This window comes from Ruditapes philippinarum, unplaced genomic scaffold, assembly GCF_026571515.1.
Source record: "Ruditapes philippinarum isolate M1 unplaced genomic scaffold, ASM2657151v2 ctg160_1_1_1_1, whole genome shotgun sequence".
Lineage (NCBI taxonomy): Eukaryota > Metazoa > Mollusca > Bivalvia > Venerida > Veneridae > Ruditapes > Ruditapes philippinarum.
The window spans coordinates 429,058-450,595 of record NW_026855222.1 but is presented as its reverse complement, the minus strand read 5'-3'; the positions used below and the strand labels follow the sequence as shown (position 1 = coordinate 450,595).

The 21,538-nt window shown below is 34.3% G+C and overlaps 2 protein-coding genes across 2 annotated transcripts; both read left to right on the top strand.

Moving 5' to 3' along the window:
• The first annotated feature begins 3,023 nt into the window (after positions 1 to 3,023).
• Positions 3,024 to 4,745, top strand: LOC132742538 (uncharacterized protein K02A2.6-like). The gene has a single exon (XM_060730973.1). The coding sequence runs from the start codon at positions 3,024 to 3,026 to the stop codon at positions 4,743 to 4,745; it is 1,722 nt and encodes a 573-aa protein (XP_060586956.1).
• A 10,486-nt stretch (positions 4,746 to 15,231) lies between these two features.
• Positions 15,232 to 18,199, top strand: LOC132742528 (uncharacterized). Its single transcript, XM_060730963.1, has 2 exons — positions 15,232 to 15,489; positions 15,920 to 18,199. The coding sequence occupies exons 1-2, from the start codon at positions 15,348 to 15,350 to the stop codon at positions 16,615 to 16,617; spliced, it is 840 nt and encodes a 279-aa protein (XP_060586946.1). The 5' UTR covers positions 15,232 to 15,347; the 3' UTR covers positions 16,618 to 18,199.
• The last annotated feature ends 3,339 nt before the right edge of the window (positions 18,200 to 21,538 follow it).

The window sequence follows — 21,538 nt, the reverse complement described above, 5'->3', positions numbered from 1 at the left end:
GATATGCGTCATTGCTTCTCTAAATCCTCGCCATCATAACCCTAACACTCCCGACACAGGCTCTTCGCGAAGCAGTTCAGGTCAAGTCGTCCTAAGTACTAATGCCTGATCAAAAAGATTAAGAATAAGCCGTGCAACTCTAACACCTTGCATGCATCAGTGTAACGTTGTTGCCTCCCTTGATTTAATTTCTAACATTAAAATGCTAATTTACTTCCTTGTATAGTTTATCATTGTATACATTAATGCTCACCTCACCTAGTTACCAAAATGATGAACTATACTTGATAAATTATGATTAAGTAAATAATTATTTGTTTCAAATATGTTAATTAAATGGATAGTGATATTGGTACATGTAGTTGTTCAATCATTATGGGCAGGGACTGTATAATACTTTTGTTGTGTATAACTCTGTTATTCATTGGTCAGAATGTATTACTAATAAGCCCCGCCTACTAACCCTATCTTAGCATGCCACGCTCTGTATCAAATCAGTTAATAAACGATAGTTCAGCATTAAAGACGTGTTACTTCTCTATAGAAAACATAACAATCTGGCGACGAGGATGGGATCTGACGTAATCAAATCTTTTGATTTCGCAAACGCGTTTTGACATTCTTTAGTCCAAACAAACTTACGCCCCTTTTCTAGCAGTTGATTAAGCGGTTTAATTACCGTGGCTAGGTTATTTAAGAACCTATGATAGTAATTTAGTAATCCGAGATATGCCCTGAGAGATGTGACATTTTGTGGACGTGGTGTATTTAAAATAGAATCCACCTTATCATTACATTTCCACAGACCGTTTTCATCAATTTCATGACCACAATATGTAATCCTCTCTTGAAAGAACTGACATTTTTCTTTATTCACTGTTAAACCATATTTTGAGAGCCGTTGCAATAATGTTTCTAAGTTACTTAAGTGAGCTTGATCATTTTCTCATGTAATGGCCATATCATCGAGAATGCACTGTTCTCATTGTATTCCTTGAAGAATTTGATCAATTGTTCTTTGCCATATTGCAGGTGCTGATGATACTCCATATGACAATCTTTTATAACAATATAGAATTTTGTGAGTGTTAATTGTTAACATTTCTTTTGTTTTGTCATCGTACTCCAATTGAAGATATGCTTGGCGTAAATCCAACTTTGAATATTTCTTTCGATTTGCCAGATTCGCGAAAATGTCTTCTATTCTCGGAAGTGGGTATTTAGCTTGATTTACGGTGACTTTGAAATCTCCACAAATTCTAACTCCTCCCGAAGATTTAACAACGGGCACAATGGATGTAGCCCATTTTGATGTATTCACTTTTGTAATAATGCCCTGTTCTTCTAGGGTATCTAACTCGTTTTCTATTTTCGGCTTTAACGAATATGGTACTGGCCTAGCCTTTACGAATTTCGGTGACGCATTCTCTTTGACAGATAATGTTGCTTTAATATCTTTAACTTTCCCGATACCGTCGGAAAACATTGACTCTTATCGATTCATAATATCGGCAATACGTGTCTGTGTTGAGTGGTCATCAATTGAATTGACATGTACAATACGTGACCAGTCCAATACAATTTCATTCATCCAGTCCAGTCCAAACAATGCGGGACCGTTGCCCATGACAATACACAGTTTCAGCGATTTTGACTGTCCATTGTACCTTACATTTACCAGTTTTGTTCCGGCTTGCTGTATTTCTTCACCAGAATATGTCTTTAACACTGATGTGGGCCTATCCAATGTAACATTTCCAAAACACTTCTGGAACTCTTCTCTTGACATCAGAGAAACAGCTGAGCCCGTATCGACTTCCATTTGTATGGGTCTGTCGTCTATCTCTGGTGTGATGGTGATTTTCCTGCTCGAACCTTTGGTCACGGAATTTATACTCATCACAGGAACGTCGTCGTTGTTCATGGCATGTACGTCTCGTGCACGTGCTTTCAGACAAATACTTTTTATGTGTCCCTGTTCATTACATGCATGGCAAATGGCATTCTTAAATCGGCATTTGAAAGATGCATGATTATCTTTACCACAGTGAATGCATTTTCCGTTTTGTTTCCCGGTCGAGTTTGCGGTCGCCGGTTTTTGCCGTGGCCTGTGTTCAACTCTTCTCGAAGGTTTCCTTTTCTCAACCTTATTTACACTTGCGGTCAACGACTGAAGTTCTGCGGCGTCCCTCGTTGCTGTTTCCATAGCAACTGCTGTTTCAACAGCCTTCTTTAAACTTAAGTCTTCCATCGGCAATGGTTTACGCTGTATGTGCTCATCTTTAAGTCCACAAACTAAGCGGTCCCGTAACGTATCGTTCAGGCTGGCTTGGAAACCGCAATGTTCTGCCAATTTCCTAAGTGAAGTTACGTAATCATTTACACTTTCACCCGCCGCTTGGTTTCGATCGTTCAGCAATAATCAATGGCTTTGGGCTAAGATGTTTGTTCAATAATTCACAAAGATCGTCATATGACTGTGTTGAAGGTTTGTCCGGTGATGTCAAATTTCGAAGTAACCCGTAAGTTTTTTCTCCAAGTAAAGTTAATAAAGCTGGAACTTTTTTCTCATCGTCTATTTCATTTACTAAAAAGTACTGCTCTAAACGTTCTTGATAGCATGTCCATGATTCTGAATTGCCATCAAATCCAGATAAATGTCCAATTAATGCAGCCATTTTAAAACTTATAAATTAAATCCAGAATTTTACACATATTATGATAATAACATTAATATCTAATAGATAAAATCCCCGAAATTTAATGTTCAATCCCATCCTCGTCGCCAGATTGTTATGTTTTCTATAGAGAAGTAACACGTCTTTAATGCTGAACTATCGTTTATTAACTGATTTGATACAGAGCGTGGCATGCTAAGATAGGGTTAGTAGGCGGGGCTTATTAGTAATACATTTAATCTATTTAAAATAGAACCCGTCCTTACGCATTACGATCCGAAATTACCCGTACGGTTAGCAACGGATGCTTCCCCTGTCGGTATTTCTGCAATATTATCACATGTAATGCCTGATGGCAGTGAGAAACCAATTGCATTTGCAAGCCGTTCGCTATCAAAGTCTGAAAGAATGTACGCGCAAGTACAAAGGGAAGCTACTGCAATATACTGGGCAGTACACAAATATTATCCGTATCTATATGGTCGAAAATTCACGCTGATAACAGACTGTCAAGCACTGTTGTCTATATTCTCTCCGAGCAAGGGCATCCCTGCAACTTCTGCTGCGAGAATACAACGATACGCGGTTTATTTGTCAGGCTTTGATTATGATATAGAATATAAAAGTACTAAGAAACATACTAATGTCGATGGAATGTCACGTTTGCCCGCGCCATCAATATTAGAAAATGACAGTAATTTTGAGGAAGTATTTTTCAATGAACAATTTGATAAACTTCCTATAACTAGCGCGCAAATCAAGCGTGAAACGCAGCGTGAACCTATCTTATCGCGTGTTTACGAAAATGTAAACAAGGGCTGGAGTCTGAACTTAAATGACCCTGTCCTGAAAGGTTATCACACGCGCCGGAACGAATTAACTATTCAAAGAGGCTGTTTAATGTGGGGAATTAGAGTTGTTATTCCTGAGAAACTCAGAGGTCAAGTTTTAGATCTTCTGCACTGTAGCCACAGTGGAATAGTTAAAATGAAAAATTTAGCGCGAAGTTATGTCTGGTGGCCTGGCATTGACTCAGACATTGAACACATGGTGAGACAATGTCAGGGCTGTCAGATGCAGCAGAAAATGCCAGAAAAAGTTCAACTTCACCCATGGGAAAATGCGCGCTCTAATTTTGAACGCGTTCATGTAGACTTTGTAGGTCCATTTCAAGGTCATATGTTCCTAGTAATAGTTTGTGCTCGAAGCAAATGGGCTGAAATAGAGGATATGGGAAATTGTACGTCTGCCGAAAAAACAGTCAATGTATTAAGGACCATATTTAGTCGTTATGGTATACCAAAACAATTGGTAAGCGATAATGGTGTACAATTTACATCAGATTTATTTGCGCAATTTATGAAAAATAACGGTATTTTTCATATAAGAACCGCAGTTGCTAAACCGTCCACAAATGGTTTAGTGGAACGTTTGAACGGCACTTTTAAGTCAAGAATTCGAGCAATGAAATTTGATAAAGGAGACCTAAATCTAAAGTTGGCAAATTTCTTGTTAACATATCGCAATTCTGTACATCAAAGCACACAAGAAAGTCCTGCGATGATGTTTATGGGCAGAAGTTTGCGAAGCAAGTTAGACTTATTAAAACCGGATATAGACGGTTATGTCGAAAAACAAAGAATGAAACTGGCAACATCGGAATCGCGAAATTTCCGAGAGTTTAAAGAAGGAGACTCAATAATAGCGCGAGACTATAGGCCTACTTCAACCGAAAAATGGTTATCGGGTACAATTTTATCCCGCGAGGGACCTCTCATGTATAAAATTGATATCGGTAACAATCAAGTCTGGAGAAGGCATGTTGACCAGCTACGGAAATCAGAAATGAATAATGAGCTTTCTCGCCGAGAAAGTTCACCATTAAACATGATCCCGCTTAATTTGTCAGAAATGCCAGTTATGACCGAGAGAAATGACCCTTTGTTAGTACCTGGTAATCCTGAGAAAATGCCATCATTAAATGAAAATAAAAGATCAGATCAAATGTTAATGGAACGAAGATACCCATTGAGAGAACGCAAACCACCTAATCGTTTCTCATACTGAGTTGACTACGTAACTGTATAAACATTCGAGAGCGTACAGACAGTTAATGTGCTATCTAATTAAACATTACACTATTTTGTTGTAAACATACCACTGAATGAACTCGTGTGAACTGTAATAAAAGTCAAAGGTGAATTACGAACAATAGGTCGATAGTTTGATCTGGTTTACGAATGAATTAATCTCGTATATCTCATGTTGTTAAATGATTCTACCAGTTGTCTCTTTCTTGTTATTTGATTATATTTTTAGTATTAATTATATGATAATGGACTAAAATGTTAAGAAGGGAGAACTGTTGTGTATTACTCTGCTATTCATTGGTCAGAATGTATTACTAATAAGCCCCGCCTACTAACCCTATCTTAGCATGCCACGCTCTGTATCAAATCAGTTAATAAACGATAGTTCAGCATTAAAGACGTGTTACTTCTCTATAGAAAACATAACAACTTTTTTTACTCAAACCAGCACTATACGAGAAAGTTCATATGTCGACTTATTGTGTTTTACTGATGGAGGATTTTACTGATGGAGGAAGATCTCTGTAGCCTCTATGTATTGTAACAGGTACAAAGAAGGTACCAGAATGGAATTACCGACATTCCGTACGCTACTTTTTTATATATACGTGTACAATGTTAATGTATTCCTCGTATGTTACTCTCTTTTTCATGAATATATACGTACATATAAAGCACTGATGAAAAAACAAAAAAAAAAAAAAACAAACAAAAAAAAAACGGTGGAAGACTTATTTTGATAAAAGGGAATTCAATGATGTCCAAAAAGCCAAAATCATAAAAATTAATAATCCTACATCGATAAACTGGGGAACTTGAAACGGAAAAATTACAAACATAATATATAGAGGATATTGAATGAGTATAGTTTAATACTAAATTTATTGAACGAGTTGGATAAAATCATATTATGCGAGCCTCTGGCGAGCATAATATTGTTTTATTCAACGAGTTCAATAAATTAGTATTGAATCTACACGAATATAATATTCTTTTTATCACATACATAAAATAAGAACAGTAAACTGTTAAAATGAGTATATTTTCAACGACGCGTTTAAAGTGTAACGCTAACATTAGCGCGCTTTAACGCCATGTTTATATATAGCGCAATTGACGTCACGTCAAAGTGTTATTACACTAGTGTAATATCGTTTTTATTAAATGGCTTTATTACACTCCTGCGCCGCGGTTTATGTGATAAAAAACTATGCCCAGAATTCCATTGCAAACCGATATTTTGTGCATTTTTGCTCGATTTTGATAAAAGCTTTTCATTTAAGATCATTTCGCACATCAAAAATGATTATTTTAGAAATATGGAGTGAGCGAATGATCTGAAATTGTGTTGGTGGTGCCGCTATATGTCGCAACGCCGCTTAATGTCGCACTTACCGCTAAATGTCGCACCATTGCCGCTAAATGCCGCAACCGACGCTAAATGTCGCAGAATTGACTATAGTTAAATGTCGCAACTGTAACGTTGAAAGTCGCACGATTTTCCCTTACCGTTAAATGTCGCAAGATGTATATTCATGATTAAATTAAGCTTGCTAGTGGTATAATATTACAATAATCACAGAGTAAATGGTTGTATATCTTTAGTAACTTTGGGACCTAGAGGAATGTTCGGAATCTGCTGATTCAAGACAAAATACATGTATGCTTTTTAAATGTCCTTTATGAGTAAAATTAAACTGTAAAAGCGATTGATTAAATAATAGTATGCAAGTACTCTACATATGTTATGTGCATATAAAAATTATTTGTTAAGTATATTGCTTTGCGTACTTGTGTCTGTCTACTTGCTCCTGACCGTTGCGGGTTCGAATCCCGCAAAGATACTTTTTATCACATAAACCGCGGCGCAGGAGTGTAATAAAGCCATTTAATAAAAACGATATTACACTAGTGTAATAACACAATGACGTGACGTCATTTGCGCTATATAGAAACATAGCGTCAAAGCGCGCTGATGTTAGCGTTACACTATAGGCGCGTCATTGAAAAATTACTCATTTTAACAGTTTACTGTTCTTATTTCATATATGTGATAAATAGAATATTATATTCGTGTAGATTCAATACTAAATTTATTGAACTCGTTGAATAAAACAATATTATGCTCGCCAGAGGCTCGCATAATATGATTTTATTCAACTCGTTCAATAAATTAAGTATTAAACTACACTCATTCAATATCCTCTATAAATGAAGAATATACTCCAGCTAGTTTACAGAACGTCGCCGGTTTTATTCAGGTTCCCGTTCGTGCCTGAAAAATGTACGGTAAGGCACCTGAGGTATTTCTTCACCAGTAAGACTGAAAAGTCACAACATGTCCCTCACGTAAAATCCGACAAAAATCTATTTGTATCAGACTGCTTATTTTGTATAAATTGCTAATTGTAAAGTACTAGCGTTCTACAATCTGATTTTTTTAAGGTTATACAAATTTATTTTAGTTCTGTTGTTTTGGAAGCTCGAAGCGTAATAAAACACTGTATAAACTGGAATCAGCCAGTACTAAGCAATGATTGTAAAATTATTTGCTAACGGTTAAAACGGCTTGCCAAACCCACGGGACCTATCATTTTACCTACAACGTGAGAAATTCAGGCGATACCAAAGTCTAGATATACTTTTACTTACCACTATACAACGCAATACCTTTCTAAAACACATTCCCTCTTTGAGACTACATATCGGTAAAGTCTTGCATTTATTCCAACGGCATCAAACTATCAGACATGTGATACTTGATATAACAATGGAGATTTTCTAACTACTTTAGAACCTTTTAAAACAAGTTTTTTTTTACATTGAACTACTACTGAAATTCGTGCTTAAACCACCAAAAAATGCGATTGAATTTGGTTGTGCTGGCGCAACAATTTCCTATTACATCGCTTGTTGCTATTTTAAAAAAATACGAACCAATAATTACAAGGTAACTAGAATCAAATGATATTATTTTTAACATGTCAGTATCATCTTGTATAATCATCAGCCCGCCAGGATAGACCAATAAGTAAAGTGTCCGCCATTCTCCGATGATTTATGTCGAGAAGTTCAAAAATTAAACTGGTCATGAAAAGCATAATATTAAACTGGTCCTAATAATTCTTTTCTTTACTGGCAACTAAAGAAAAGAAAAAGGAAAAGAGCGAAAAACTAATCAGATTTGTTTGCATCAATGAAATTTATAAAACTAATCCAATTGTGATACCTAGGTAGTATAATACCTATAATACAGGTCCATAAAACATGCTTGTAGATGAAAAGCCGACACGCAGTATCAAATACTGATCTAAAATTGAATTTTAATTGAATATTTCTGGGACAATCCTCTAGCTTGAACCCACGACATCTGGGTTGCTAAATGAAAAAAGTATACAAATGCGTTTTATCACCAAGGGGCCCTTTGGCATAAATAATGGTCGTTAATTTATAATACCGACAAAGATTACTTTAATTTCAACCAATAATTTAGACATCACAGCAAATTCTTTTATATCTGACAGATAGCAGGTCCCCAGTTCACTAAAGGCCTCAACAGGATTTGAAGTACAACACCAATTAAAACTAAGATGTACAAGCAAATCTTAATGTATGAAGGCTACTATTTCTTGAATTCGTAAACCTTAATGATGTTAGGGATAGGACATGTTCTATTTTGAAAATCTTGTCGTACAGACCTCCCGCAATGACAAGTAACAGATTGCCAAATTATCTTCTGATAATAGGTGTAATGAATGAAATTCCAGAACAATTAGGGCTTTAAGATAAACATAGTAGTAAGATGGGGGTTAAAATGACGTTGAAAAACTCTTCAGAAGACCCAAAGTTGTGGTATGTTCGAATCCCAAATTATTACTGAAAATGATTATATCACGGTATTGAACTGTTCTCTCATCAGGGGTGGTAGTTCGTAGGCGGCCGGATAGCTCAGTCAGTAGAGCTGCAGTACGGTATTCCGAGGGTCCAAGGTTTGAGTCTCGGTCAGGCTGCACATGAAGAAAAATAAAATTATAAAAAAAATATTAAAAATAACGGAGGTGTTTAAATCATTACTCATTGAGAAAAAAAATCTGAGTAAAGTATGTAAGGGATCAATTGGGAGGGACCTTTTTTAGGGAAACCTGCAGATGATTCCTTCAATGCAGAATTATGGTCTGAATGCAAGTGTTGTATTGCTTTGAAAATTGTACATCTTATCTCTAATAAGTGTTGTACAACTAAATCCAACCGTCTGTTGAGGCCTTAACATAACCTTAATATTGACATACTATATGAATTTAGATATTGCGACATTTAACGGTGGTGTTGCGACAGTTTAATATAATAGTAAGGGTAAATCGTGCGACATTTAACGCAATCTCCTACGCAGTAATCTCCCCTTATCAGTACAGCCATCACAAACATTTAAATATCAATATTTTCACGAGGGAGGAAGTGTTACACGAAGGATGGAGTTCTTATAATAACTTGTTCAGGAGTTCTTGTGATAACTGTCACGGAGTTCGTCGGAAAACATCTGTATATACTACAAAAACACTCGTTAAAATGGTTATTTTCATCGTTCAAAAATGAGTTTTAGGTGCTTAATTAAACTTTGATGATTAAGCTTGACTTACATCTTGTATTATGTGTCAAAGCCTAATTCACAGGCCATTTTTAATCGCCTCTTGTTTCAAATCTGGTAGTTTTCAGTAAAATTTCGAAATAACTTGCCAATTCACAAGTTTTGGCCTGTTTATTTCTGGTCTTCATCCTTGCCATACATAATTACCTAATTATAATGCAAAATTGCAATCATAAAGCACCGGCAAACAGATTTACAGCCAAGTTTTCAAATGTCCCGGAGTTCTTGTGATAACTCTGAAGATGTCACAGAGTTCTTATGATAACTTTGTTATTGTCAGTGTGTTTCTTGTGCTAAAACACAGCACGTTTTGGCGTTTATTATTATTCAGTAAGATTGTAAATCATTATGAAATGCAGTACGATCATCCTTTGCACAAAAATGTGGATAAAAAGTTGTTCTTAAGTGTCTGCAAAGGATAAATAGCTACAGTAAAAATTGAACCAGCGGTCACTGATATTCAGCAGTATAATGGCTTAAACCACAAAACAAAAATGTCTCAAAACGTACACGTTGTTCTCAGTTTCACATGTTTTAAGCAACCACCTTTCTTAAGCAGACAATATATAGGCATGCTTCCCTTACCTAAGGGCTAAGTAATTTGTATCATTTTATACCATAATAAATAAGTATATAACCAGGATAATTTCCACACCTATGTACGATACATGATGACCTACCGATCTCTCGAACAGTCTGTATGCCTGGATGAAAATGATAAAGGGCCAGAATACTGCTAGGAGCCGGAAACTGATAGGAAACCAGTATATAAATCCTTTTTCCAGTCTACAAAATCTGCGTCAAACAAAAAAAAAATACTATGAAAAAGAAAAGGGGGTAAGAAATAATATCTCTTGAACTAAAACTCACTCAAAACCAACATTATATATAGTATTTTTTGCGCAAAGGTTGAGCGTACTACATTTCATAATGATTTACAATCTTATTGAATAATAAAAAACGCTAAAACCTGCAGTGATTTAGCGCAAGAACAACATATTGGCAATAACAAAAGTTATCATAAGAACTATGTGCTTTATGTTTGCAATTTTGCATTATAATTAGGTAATTATGTATGGCAAGGATGAAGACCAGAAACTTGTGAATTAGCAAATAATTTGGAAATTTTACTGAAAACTACAAGATTTGAAGCAAGAGGCGATTAAAAATGGCATGTGAATTAGTTTTTGACACATAATACAAGATGTAAGACAAGCTTAATCATTAAAGTTTAATTAAGCATCTAAAACTCATTTTTGAACGATAAAAATAACCATTTTTAACGAGTGTTTTTGTAGTATATACAGATGTTTTCCCACGAACTCCGTGACAGTTATCACAAGAACTCCTGAACAAGTTATCATAAGAACCCCATCCTTCGTGTAACACTTCCTCCCCCGTGATTTTGATATTTCATATCTTTTAGCTTTTTAATTTATTTTTTTATTATTTTGTAAACTTTTAATAATTTTTTGATAAAATATAACGGACGTAGGTACAAAAAGTTAAAAATAAAACAGAAGGAGAAAGATGACGTTACATTTTTTTATGTAATGGTCGATATCTACATTTGAATATTCGACGTTAAGTCATGTGACTGTGAGGAGTTTGCATTTAACGTTACTGTTGCAACATTTAACGGCAGACGGTTTTGCGACATTTAGGGGTGGTTGCGACATTTAGAGGCAATTATGTGACATTTAGCGTAAAGTGCGACATTTAGCGGCGTTGCGACATAACACGGCGCCACAGTGTTCAAAAGTTTTTGGTTAGACCTAAATCAATTGGTATAAAAATCTCGAATAGATTTTCAGTCCCGTCATGTAAAAAAAACCCTCAGAGAAAATCCTTTAAGTATTATACACCTTGATATAAAAATAACTTATAAAAAGTCATCAGCTTAAACAACAAGTTTGTTTGTTAAATAAGGAGAGGTTTGTTTTGAGGCTAAATTTTCAGCTAAATGTTAAAAAAAGGAAGAAGGCTTTGTGTTGACGCTAAATTATCAGCTAAATGTTCAAAAAAGGAAGAAGGCTTTGTGTTGACGCTAAATTATCAGGACAGAGAAGGCTTTTTAAGGCTAATTTATCAAGTAGGATAAGGTTTTATTTTGAGGCTTAATTAGCAAGATATCAAGATTAGTGTTCAGTTTTCTTACTAGCAAAAATAAAAAAAAAAAAAAAAAAAAAAAAAAAAATAATAAAAAAGATAGAATAAAAAAATATTTGATTACTATACTTGCAAAAAAAATTATTATCAATTTAGTTTAAAAAGTAATGTATTGATATCGGGAAAATAAACATACAAAATGATTCATTCATACTTTAAGCAGTTTGGTGCTATCATTACTTTTCTCGTTACAATTCTATATTCAAAGTTATAAAATATGTTTCTAATATTGAGCCATATTAGGGTTTTTATATCCATCTGAATATAATTGTGAAAGTAAAGGTAAAATGCAAAATATCTAACCATGTCGTCATAATTGAAAATTTAATTTTTCGAAAATTGCATGAATCATTGTTAAACCGAAGTAAATCAACGAAATTTCCGTAATGTTCTTCGGAATTCGTCGGTTACGTTCGGGCGGGAACACTACTGGGTTAAACTTTTGTTAATATATTTTACTCTTGTCATAATCAATTATTTTTCAATCATTGACGTTTGTTCATCTTATTTTCTAGCCGATTGTAGAAGTTGATTTTTTTGTCATATTTCGGCGGTCGATACTACGAACCGGCTTTGCCAATAATTAAAAATTTCTCATATTAGACACTCTTTTATAATAATTTTTTTAACAAATTTATCTGATCACCTTAACAACGAAAAATGAGCATAATATCACTTTAAAATTATAGTTTGGTATTTGAAAGTAAAAGAAAAAAAGCTCCGAGTTCAACTTTAATAAGCTTTTTGAAATATATGAATTAATCAATCCTTAGTTTTGCATATATCGTCTTCATCAAATGATATAAATATGTTTCCAATATTGTGCCATATATGCGTGGTTTTTATATCCATATTATTTGTGTATCTTATCAATTTTCAAAACCAATGTGATATACCTTTGATTTACACATCATCACCAGTTGCATAGGGGAAGTAACTAGTGCGTATATATTATGTTTACGCTAGAATTTTCCCTTCTATTAACTGATACAGCCTATCGAAATAACAAACATCCCCTGAACAAAAAGACTATTTCGCACGTCGTTTTTTTGCAATGGATTACAGTGAGACCACCCATAAAACACCAAGCGCGAATGAAGATGGTGAAAACTATAATTATATACATTTATATCTTTATATATTCTGTAAGAAATTGAAGGAAATAATTATTAGCATCACTTAAGATAACTCGGAATATGAGTATATTTTGATTAATTGCAATTTCGAATTGTTTAAAATCTGCTCTTTATGCGCACTATTCTGCACCATTGAATAAATGTGAAGCTTTTGTAGATATGAGTCATTGTTTCTCTAAATTCTCCCTATCCTCGCCCCAACACCCCTGACAAAGGTCTTCGCGGAGCAGTCCATGTCAAGTCGTCCTACATGATCAGCTAATCTCTGGAAAATATTTTGATAAATGACCACCAGAAATAATGTATGATAAATTGAGCGATGCAACTCTAACACCTTTCATGCAACAGTTTATTGTTGTTGCCTCCCTTGATTTCTAAAATTAAAAAGCTTTTTTACTTTCCTTGTAGAAAATGCATTCTGGCTATTGATATCAAGTAATACCCACCTCGATTTATGTTATATTTTAACTTTGATAACGTCTCCAATATGACTCAGCCTCATTAAGTAAAATTAGTAATGCGACTATTTTCGCAAATAGTTTATAGAAACTATGTTGTGGTATTGTTTTCATGCCTTTAAATAGTACCTTTTCCTTTTAAAATTGATATTTTACCCGTAGAATTTGGTGTTGCGACATCTCGTACGAGTAAGCAAATTTGTGACAGAAGTTAACGGTTTGGAATAAAGTTCTTAAAATTGCTAAGGTAATCAGAATAGAGTTAGTGTTTATCAATTGTGGATTAAATAAGCTATGCAATGCAGTACATAGTGGATTTTTTTTAATTAGAGGAAAATCTTGCATGAATTTGTGGGTGATCGAAAATTCTCTATTTACCGAATAATGCCCCTTATCTATATTTATATACATATTATAAGGTTATGACTAAAATCTCATTTTAAGGGCACCATCAAGCAGTATATACCATCCAAACACTTTGTGGGCCCCCTGTGATCAAAACAGAGTAATTATTTTCAGTATATATCTTATTTGCTTAAATCCATGGCATCCAAAGAAAATGTATTTGCATACTTTGCTTGTAGTTAAGGCATTTAGTGGTTAAAATTACGATTGTTTTGTTAAATGAGATGGTTCAGTTTTTCAAATTCTTTGATAAAGGTAATCTGTTTAATCGGAACCAACGTGTCATTTAATATGATCCCGTTAAAGATATTTGACCTATGTGTGTAGGGATTTAAACATGACATATTAACTTTGTGTGAAGTCAAAACATGTTTATTTCATATTTACAAAGAGACTGGGTAGCAATTATCAATATTTTCTGATATCAAATTTGAACATAGTATATCTTTAAATCAGCGTGACATTAAAGATTTGAAAACATAATTCCAGCTACTAAAAATGTAAGTGTTTTTAAAGTCAGCATTCATTTAATTGAAGCTATCGAGTGGACGCCCAGGGTCAGACAGATTAAAGTTCATTATAAATGACTTACAAACAGTGATACTATACTTTAATACTGAATAATAAATACTAAGTTATACATAATTTTACAAAACTATTTTTGGTTAAAGTATGCATCTAAATCAACAAAATTTATAATCCACCGTATACTGATATGCAAAATAATTATGTCTCATTTCAAATATGTAATAAATAGATAATTTGATGTAATATAAATCAAAAGCCTTACATTGTTGATATATTTCTGTTGTATTAAGACTATATGGAATAGAGTGATCAAGTAACAAGAACGTAACATGTCCTATATTTATTTTATTATGCGGATTCCACAATCTCATTTGCTTTTCTGTATATGAGTTTGTCTTGCATGCATTAATTAAAAGATAAAATTATTCTTTAAACAATAACTTCATTTGGTAGAGGAGTTTATATTCCGAAGTTCATTTATTAAGTTAAAATGGCAAATATGAAAAAAATGAGTACTGGTGGTCCAGTAATTAATATGTTTGACTATAAACTTTAGAACTTTGGATAACTTATTAGAATATATGATTTAAGCTTTCCTGGTGACACGTCTGTATATTTACTTATATGGCATCAGCGCTAATTTGTTCCATGAAGCAGACTCAATACGCTTTAAGTGAACCTGTGCATGTACAAATTCAGTAACACATTATTATTATAACACAGATACATCTATTAATATTGTTGAACAAAATAACCTTTCATATTTGGAACAATTAGGGGTATACGACTAGGAAGATGGGGAATCTGTTCAGTAGATGTGTGCACACTGAAGGTACAGCACAACACCAAAATACATGTGAGACAAACAACATTGGAAAAGTCGAAGTAAACGTACATGTATGTAAATATTTCTTTACATTAGAAAACTCTCAACTTTAAGGTATTGTCAACATAAACACTAAAAGTTTATCACATTTGTCCATGTTACAGAGACGTTTTGATCGAGATAAAAAGTTCATTTTAAATATTTCAATGGACTAGCGCTAACATTGACTTTCAGACATTCTTAAACACTCCCGTTTCTTGTTAATTTCGAGTAAGTAAATGATATATAAGTTTCAGGTGAAAGGAAAGACATAATTACAACATGATACAAGGAAGAAAGTAAACAACAAGCATCCGATTCTAGATCAACAGGAAATTTTATAGATGTAAGAAATGTGAAATCAAGAGAATTTATGTACGTACACGAATATTTGGGAAAGTGTTCCGACAGTGTTTGTCAAATACGGTTCCCTGACGGTACTGGTACGGGATTTAGGGTAGGCAGCAAGAACGTAATGACGGCATTCCACGTTGTGCAAGGAATTATTGATACTGGTATGTTTATTTTCTAATCTATATAGTATTTAGGAAGATTTGATATATTTATAAAGTAAAGGCTAACGAAATAATTTATGAACGTCTGAAATATGGTCTAAGATTATTCGCCCCAGTTTAAAGATTTTAATAGTTTTGATTGATTCCGATTTTATTAACAAAGGTTACCGTTATGATTTTTAAGTCTCAAGACTTCGAGTTATCTAACAACAAACTTCCTCATCTTTACCAGAAGAGCATATTGGACATAACTAAATGATCCTTTACTGTTATGTCTGTTTAAAATTTATTCGGCCAGTGTCTACGAATGTCTATATAAGTGTAGGGCAATGATATGTAAAAAATTGCAAATGCGCCAAAAAATTCAGCATACGATCGATTCCACATAACATGTCAAATTTTCTGGAGTATGTATACGATATTTTTTCAGTTTATCAGAGCGTTGAATCTGACCAAAATCCACTGAACGCTTTACAAGATGGCAACGTGTATTGTATATTCAAACATTTGAAAAGGCTTAGTGAAAAGAAATGGCGCTTTTCCTTTAAACCACTGATGCTCTTTCGCAATGAGGAAACAGACACAGCCGTGTTGGAGCTAGCGGAACATTCTGATGGAAATCCTTTCCCACCACCATTTGAGCGCTTTGGTTTTCCAAATTTTAGCGGTTCTTTTTATTTAATAGGTCATGAAGGAGGAGTTATGGAGTCTGACAAGGTTGACAAACTTATCGATAGGTCAGATCCTACAACATTAGAGGAGTTCACAAGGGCGAAAGCACTGAATAATGAACGAACAGATAAAAACTATGAGTTCCCGCCAAACAGCACTCTCTCGAGCGAAAATAGAATTTTGTTTCATTACCTTTTCAGAAAGGGCGCATCTGGTAGCCCAGGGGTGCTTGTAATGGAAAATGGAGATATTGTAGTGGTTACACATTTGTTATGTGGTTATCCAAACTGGCGCTACGATAAGAATATTGACGATCAATTAAAATCAAACTGGCCGAATGAATTATGCTTTGAACAAGGGGCTGATATGATAAAAGTTGGAAATTTTATGCGTGAAGAAAATGATCAGTTATACCATGACATATTTTGCAGACAACTTCCTTCACCTGCTCTTTAATTATAGTCAATCACATATACGGTATCACATTTATAGCAAGGGGCGTCTATAGCCGAGGGGTTAAGCTCGGTGTCTTCAACCACTTGCCCTTATCGCTGTGGGTTCGAATCCCGTCAGGGACTTTGTATTCTTTCATGTGACAAAGATTTCTAGGTAGCTTACGGAACGTCGGTTGTTCTACTCAGGTGCCTGTCGTACTTGAAATAATGCATGGTAGGGCACCTGAGGCCTTCCTACACCATTACTAAGCTGTAACATCGCCATATGACCTTTACTGTGTCGGTGTGACAAAAAAACACTTTAAAATATTCATAGTAAAATGCAATATAATTATATTTGGCTTGTTTTATGACCATATAACTGATGAAATAAGTGAATTTTGTTCTATGAATGTAACAAAATATCTCTGGAACGTATTAATACAGTGGAAAGAAAGAGTTCAAAGTGCAGATGATTTCATTACTGTTAATGAAAGAGTTGCTTTGTTATACAAAAAAATGTATATAGATATTAGACATCGTTCGTGGATGGTTAACATGAAAGATCCATTAATGATTACAATATGGAATAAACACGAATAAGAAATCAGAATGCACAGACCTATTAGAACATTTTATTAACATGAACAATTAAATGAGCCGCGCCATGACAAAACCAACATAATGCGTTTGCGACCGGAATGGATCCAGACCAGCCTGCGCATCCGCACAGTCTGATCTGGATCCATGCTGTTCGCTTACAAACCCTTTAACAAATAGAGAAACTGATAGCGAACAGCATGCCTGCTAAACTGTTCAAAGAAATGCATACATGTGATCGGGACGATCGAGTTGATCTGATCGGCGTTGAGAACATAGCATTACACATGGTTTTGGTCACGTTATAACATGGACAAAAGAGGGAAAAATAGCCTATTCTATGCAAAAAACATTAACCAATTGTCAATAAGTTAATCAATGTTAAGATTTCTTATACATTGTACATGTATCGTCTTTGCATAACATAAATCCTGATTCTGGACGAACATTTTATTATTAAATATGCCGAGTCAACAATAACCTTCAACTAATATTTAAGATATTGAATTAAATCAATTTCTATAAAGCCGTTGGAATTGTAAAAATAAATGGAATCAGAATTATATCATATTTCAAAAATGTGTTAACAAAAATAATAAAACATTATTTTGTCAGTCTACTGATCTTTTTCGCTTGACGTGAAAATATTTCATATTTATATAATATATATCCTTTAGCTTTAGAAAACAAAATACTCCTTAAAATACCATTCGCCCATTTGAACCACTAAAACTGTTCTGAAGTCATCAAGTGGTTAAGAATATATATTTTGGTCACTTTCGATGCATGTGCTACGTTATGAATTCAAGCTATTTATGTACATTCGAACTCTCTCCGCTGCAACATCTCTGTTAGACAGCAGACTTAGTTATGTATAGCACATCATTCTTGTGGCGTTAAAACCTCTTCCATTCAAAAGGGTATTGTTGTACATTTCCTCTCTCCTTTCTGAATATGATATTAAAAATCCCTCCGTATAGTTGTAATATTGCTGATAAAATATGAATATGAAAAACAACATAACTTTACATTCAGAAGTTAATATTTCTACCCTTCTTGATATTATGTATTAAAAAGCAACAACACCCCGCCCCCCACAAAAAAAAATAATAATGAAAAAATAATACAATAAAATAAAAAATAAACAAAATAAACGAATCCCAACAGAAATATCTGAGTATATACCATAGGGTTCTAATGCTAGTGCATTTTGAATTTTGTTAGCTGCACCTGTCAGTTGGTCATACAGAACACTTCATAGTATGTTAATCATATAATTATGTTCACAAAAGACAGGTTTCGAAAATTGCATAATATAATAATATAAAGAAATATCTGACTGAAAACTTTTGGCTTTGTTTACAAAATTAAATAGCCAAAAACGTGATCCAAATCACGGACAGTTTTATTGATATTTTCACTTATTTTATGTTTTGTTGTTAGCCAGATTTGATAAAAAAACACCTTTGATACAAGTGCAAAAGATAAAGTTATATTTTAATAAAAAAATAGAAACCGAAGATTGTGATTTCATTTGCTAAGAGAAAATGTCTGCCAACCAATCAGTGAGCTATTAATATCATGCCGACCTCGATTTATATAATATGTAAATTTTGATTGCTAAATTTAGACACGTCTCTACGGAAGCGTCCTGGTGCAAATACCTTTAGTCTGGAGCCAGAGATGATTTTGTCATTCTCTGCATATATTAAACGATGATTCTGTATTATGTACGTTTAGATATTTTTATTATACACATGTACACAAAATGTATGGGTTAAACTTTGTTCAAAGTAGGATATACAATGTAATTCATTATTAAACATATGCATGCATAATGCTCCGCAAACCGTTATCTTCTTAACTTTTACGGAGCAGGAACATGACACTTCACTTCTCCCCCTGCCCCCTATAAGGATTAAATCATTTGAAACGGCCAAAAATGGATAAATTGCTCGTTTTGTTCAGCTAGTTCGTATGGAAAACGTATTCGTTAAAGCCTTTTAAAATTTTGATATATATGCTTGTTGTCGAGTAAGTTTTTTTCGAATAGCTGTAAAGCAATTTTTCGGGATACATCGCCAATGCTTACAGACACCTCACCCTAAGACACTGTACACTCTAGAAACCTGAGACACTTGATTAAAAGGTGAAGTGTGGCGGCATGGCCGTGTGAATAGTAGCCTAATGATCATGGGTTCAAACCCCGTTAGGCGCAAGCCGTTGTTTCCTTGAGCAAGAAACTTTACACTCATTGCTCAAGTACGTACTGGTTGGTTCCAGGAACGGATTCGAAAGTGTGTCTATAAGCTTATAGCTTCCTACACAACCAAACTTAAATAAATTCTGTATGAACCAAAGGTGAAATGTCCTCTATATTTAAGATTTAAAATTTCGGCCGGGGGGGGGGGTTAAGTGTCTTGTTCCTTCGCCGATATACCGGTCCAGAATGTTTAGATTTGCAAAGCATTCTGTATGCATTTCTTATAAAGTCATAAAGTCCTACGTAGCAGATACAAAATCCTAATTAGGATTTTTTATTTCCTACGTAGGAGTTATAAAGTCCTACGTAGGAGTTATAAACTCCTAATTAGGCTTTTTATCTCCTACGTAGGAGTTAAAAAGTCCTCCGTAGGAGTTATAAAGTGCAACGTAGGACTTACAAAGTCCTACGTATGAGTTTAAAAGTCCTACGTATGAGTTACAAACTCCTAATTAGGTTTTTTTTATCTCCTACGTAGGAGTTTATTTTTTTTATAGAACATTATGAATTGGCAAGAGGTCGCTTCCGTACGTCTGCAATATGACTCAGCCAATCAATACCGAATCTCAACAATTTTGATTGACATCTCAAGTGATCGTTTAAAAAATGCTTACATATTCAGAGCAACCTAAATATTTTGTTACTGTTTGTTTATTTTGTTTGTTTACGGCGCACCTACACAATTAAGGTCATATGGCGCCGAAAAAGGAAGAATTATTTCGTCTTACATCGGGTGTAAGAACAAGAAAGCCCTACCAGGGATCAAAACCTCTCACCTGCTGGAACTTAATGCATAGACTCAAGTAATTCGAACCCATTGAATCGCCTCTTACGATCACGCAGCTGTAATTCTGATGCATCAACCCATAAGGAAACCCCTTCGTTAGAAGAAGGATGCTGGTACTGTTTTCAGTTTGTTTCATGTTATATTCAGTTGTTAGCCACTATAATAATCAAATGCTGCAAATGATAATGTCATCTTTCTTATCAAAGTTAAAATATTTCATTATTATCACTTCATGATAGCATTATTATTTCAGTTCCGCAAAATAACGAACTTTTAAGTTGATATCCTTTATTATTAAACAGTCATTATAAATATCTATAACTTTAATCATTTTTTGCACTCAGATGTTATGATAAAATAGCCTTTAATATCTTACTGCAGTTTTATCGGAAGGAAAATAGTATGCAAGGAAATTAAAGCGCTAGCCAATTAGAAATCGTCTTGATAAGCAAGCACGCGACATACCACAAAATCAACATTTGATTGACCCAATTTAAACCGCACGCGCCATCGTGAGAAATTTAGAAATGATACACAGATTTTGACGATATGTAAACAAGACAAAATCATCAAGTACTGTAAACATTTCGACAAGATATGATTGTGTAGGTCATCACACTGATAGTGTGAGAAGGTAAAAAAAACAAGAATAAAGATCAACAAGGCAAAGGCAACGTTCACAGGACGCGGTCCCCAACACACTCGAGTAGGGCACCCAGAAGACACCAAACAAAAACCTTGAGTGGACATAAGGGTGAAAGGATTGGGACATGTAATGTGAAATAATATCAACTAAAACGGGCCCATAAGGGAATTAAAGGGATAAGGGCTGTAAGGGTGAAAAGGTGGGAGGGGGGGGGGGGGCAATCCGTTTTGTTGTAGACAGTACAGGAAGCGCCAGTGTCTGTTTTTATTTACATAATATTTCCTATTTATATACATGTATATGAAAAACTTAATTATTTTTGATATGATAATATAGTTTTAGGCTTCCAGTTTAGATAATTATGTATTACGCTGTTTTAGATAAAAAAATTGAATACTTCTTTTATATCATCTTTAATAAACTTGTTTGTGTGAAAAATACGTACCGATATGTCTCATATTTTCTGTGAAAATTTCGTTTATACTAAGAGTTGGTTGAAAAAAAGTGCTTGAGAATTTCACAGCACCTTTTTGTGCCAAATTCGTACGAACTTGTCAAACACGTGTGAGGAATTCGAGCGATTATTTTACACGTTTGATGAATTCGTTTTTGTGATAATTGAGGTTCAATAGGGTTATTCAAATCGA

Excerpts from the sequence above, each read along its gene's own strand:
- LOC132742538 (XM_060730973.1), top strand. The coding sequence starts at position 3,024 with ATGCCTGATGGCAGTGAGAAACCAATTGCATTTGCAAGCCGTTCGCTA.
- LOC132742528 (XM_060730963.1), top strand. The coding sequence starts at position 15,348 with ATGTACGTACACGAATATTTGGGAAAGTGTTCCGACAGTGTTTGTCAA. Across the intron at positions 15,490-15,919 it reads GCAAGGAATTATTGATACTG|TTTATCAGAGCGTTGAATCT; the intron begins GTATGTTTATTT and ends ATATTTTTTCAG.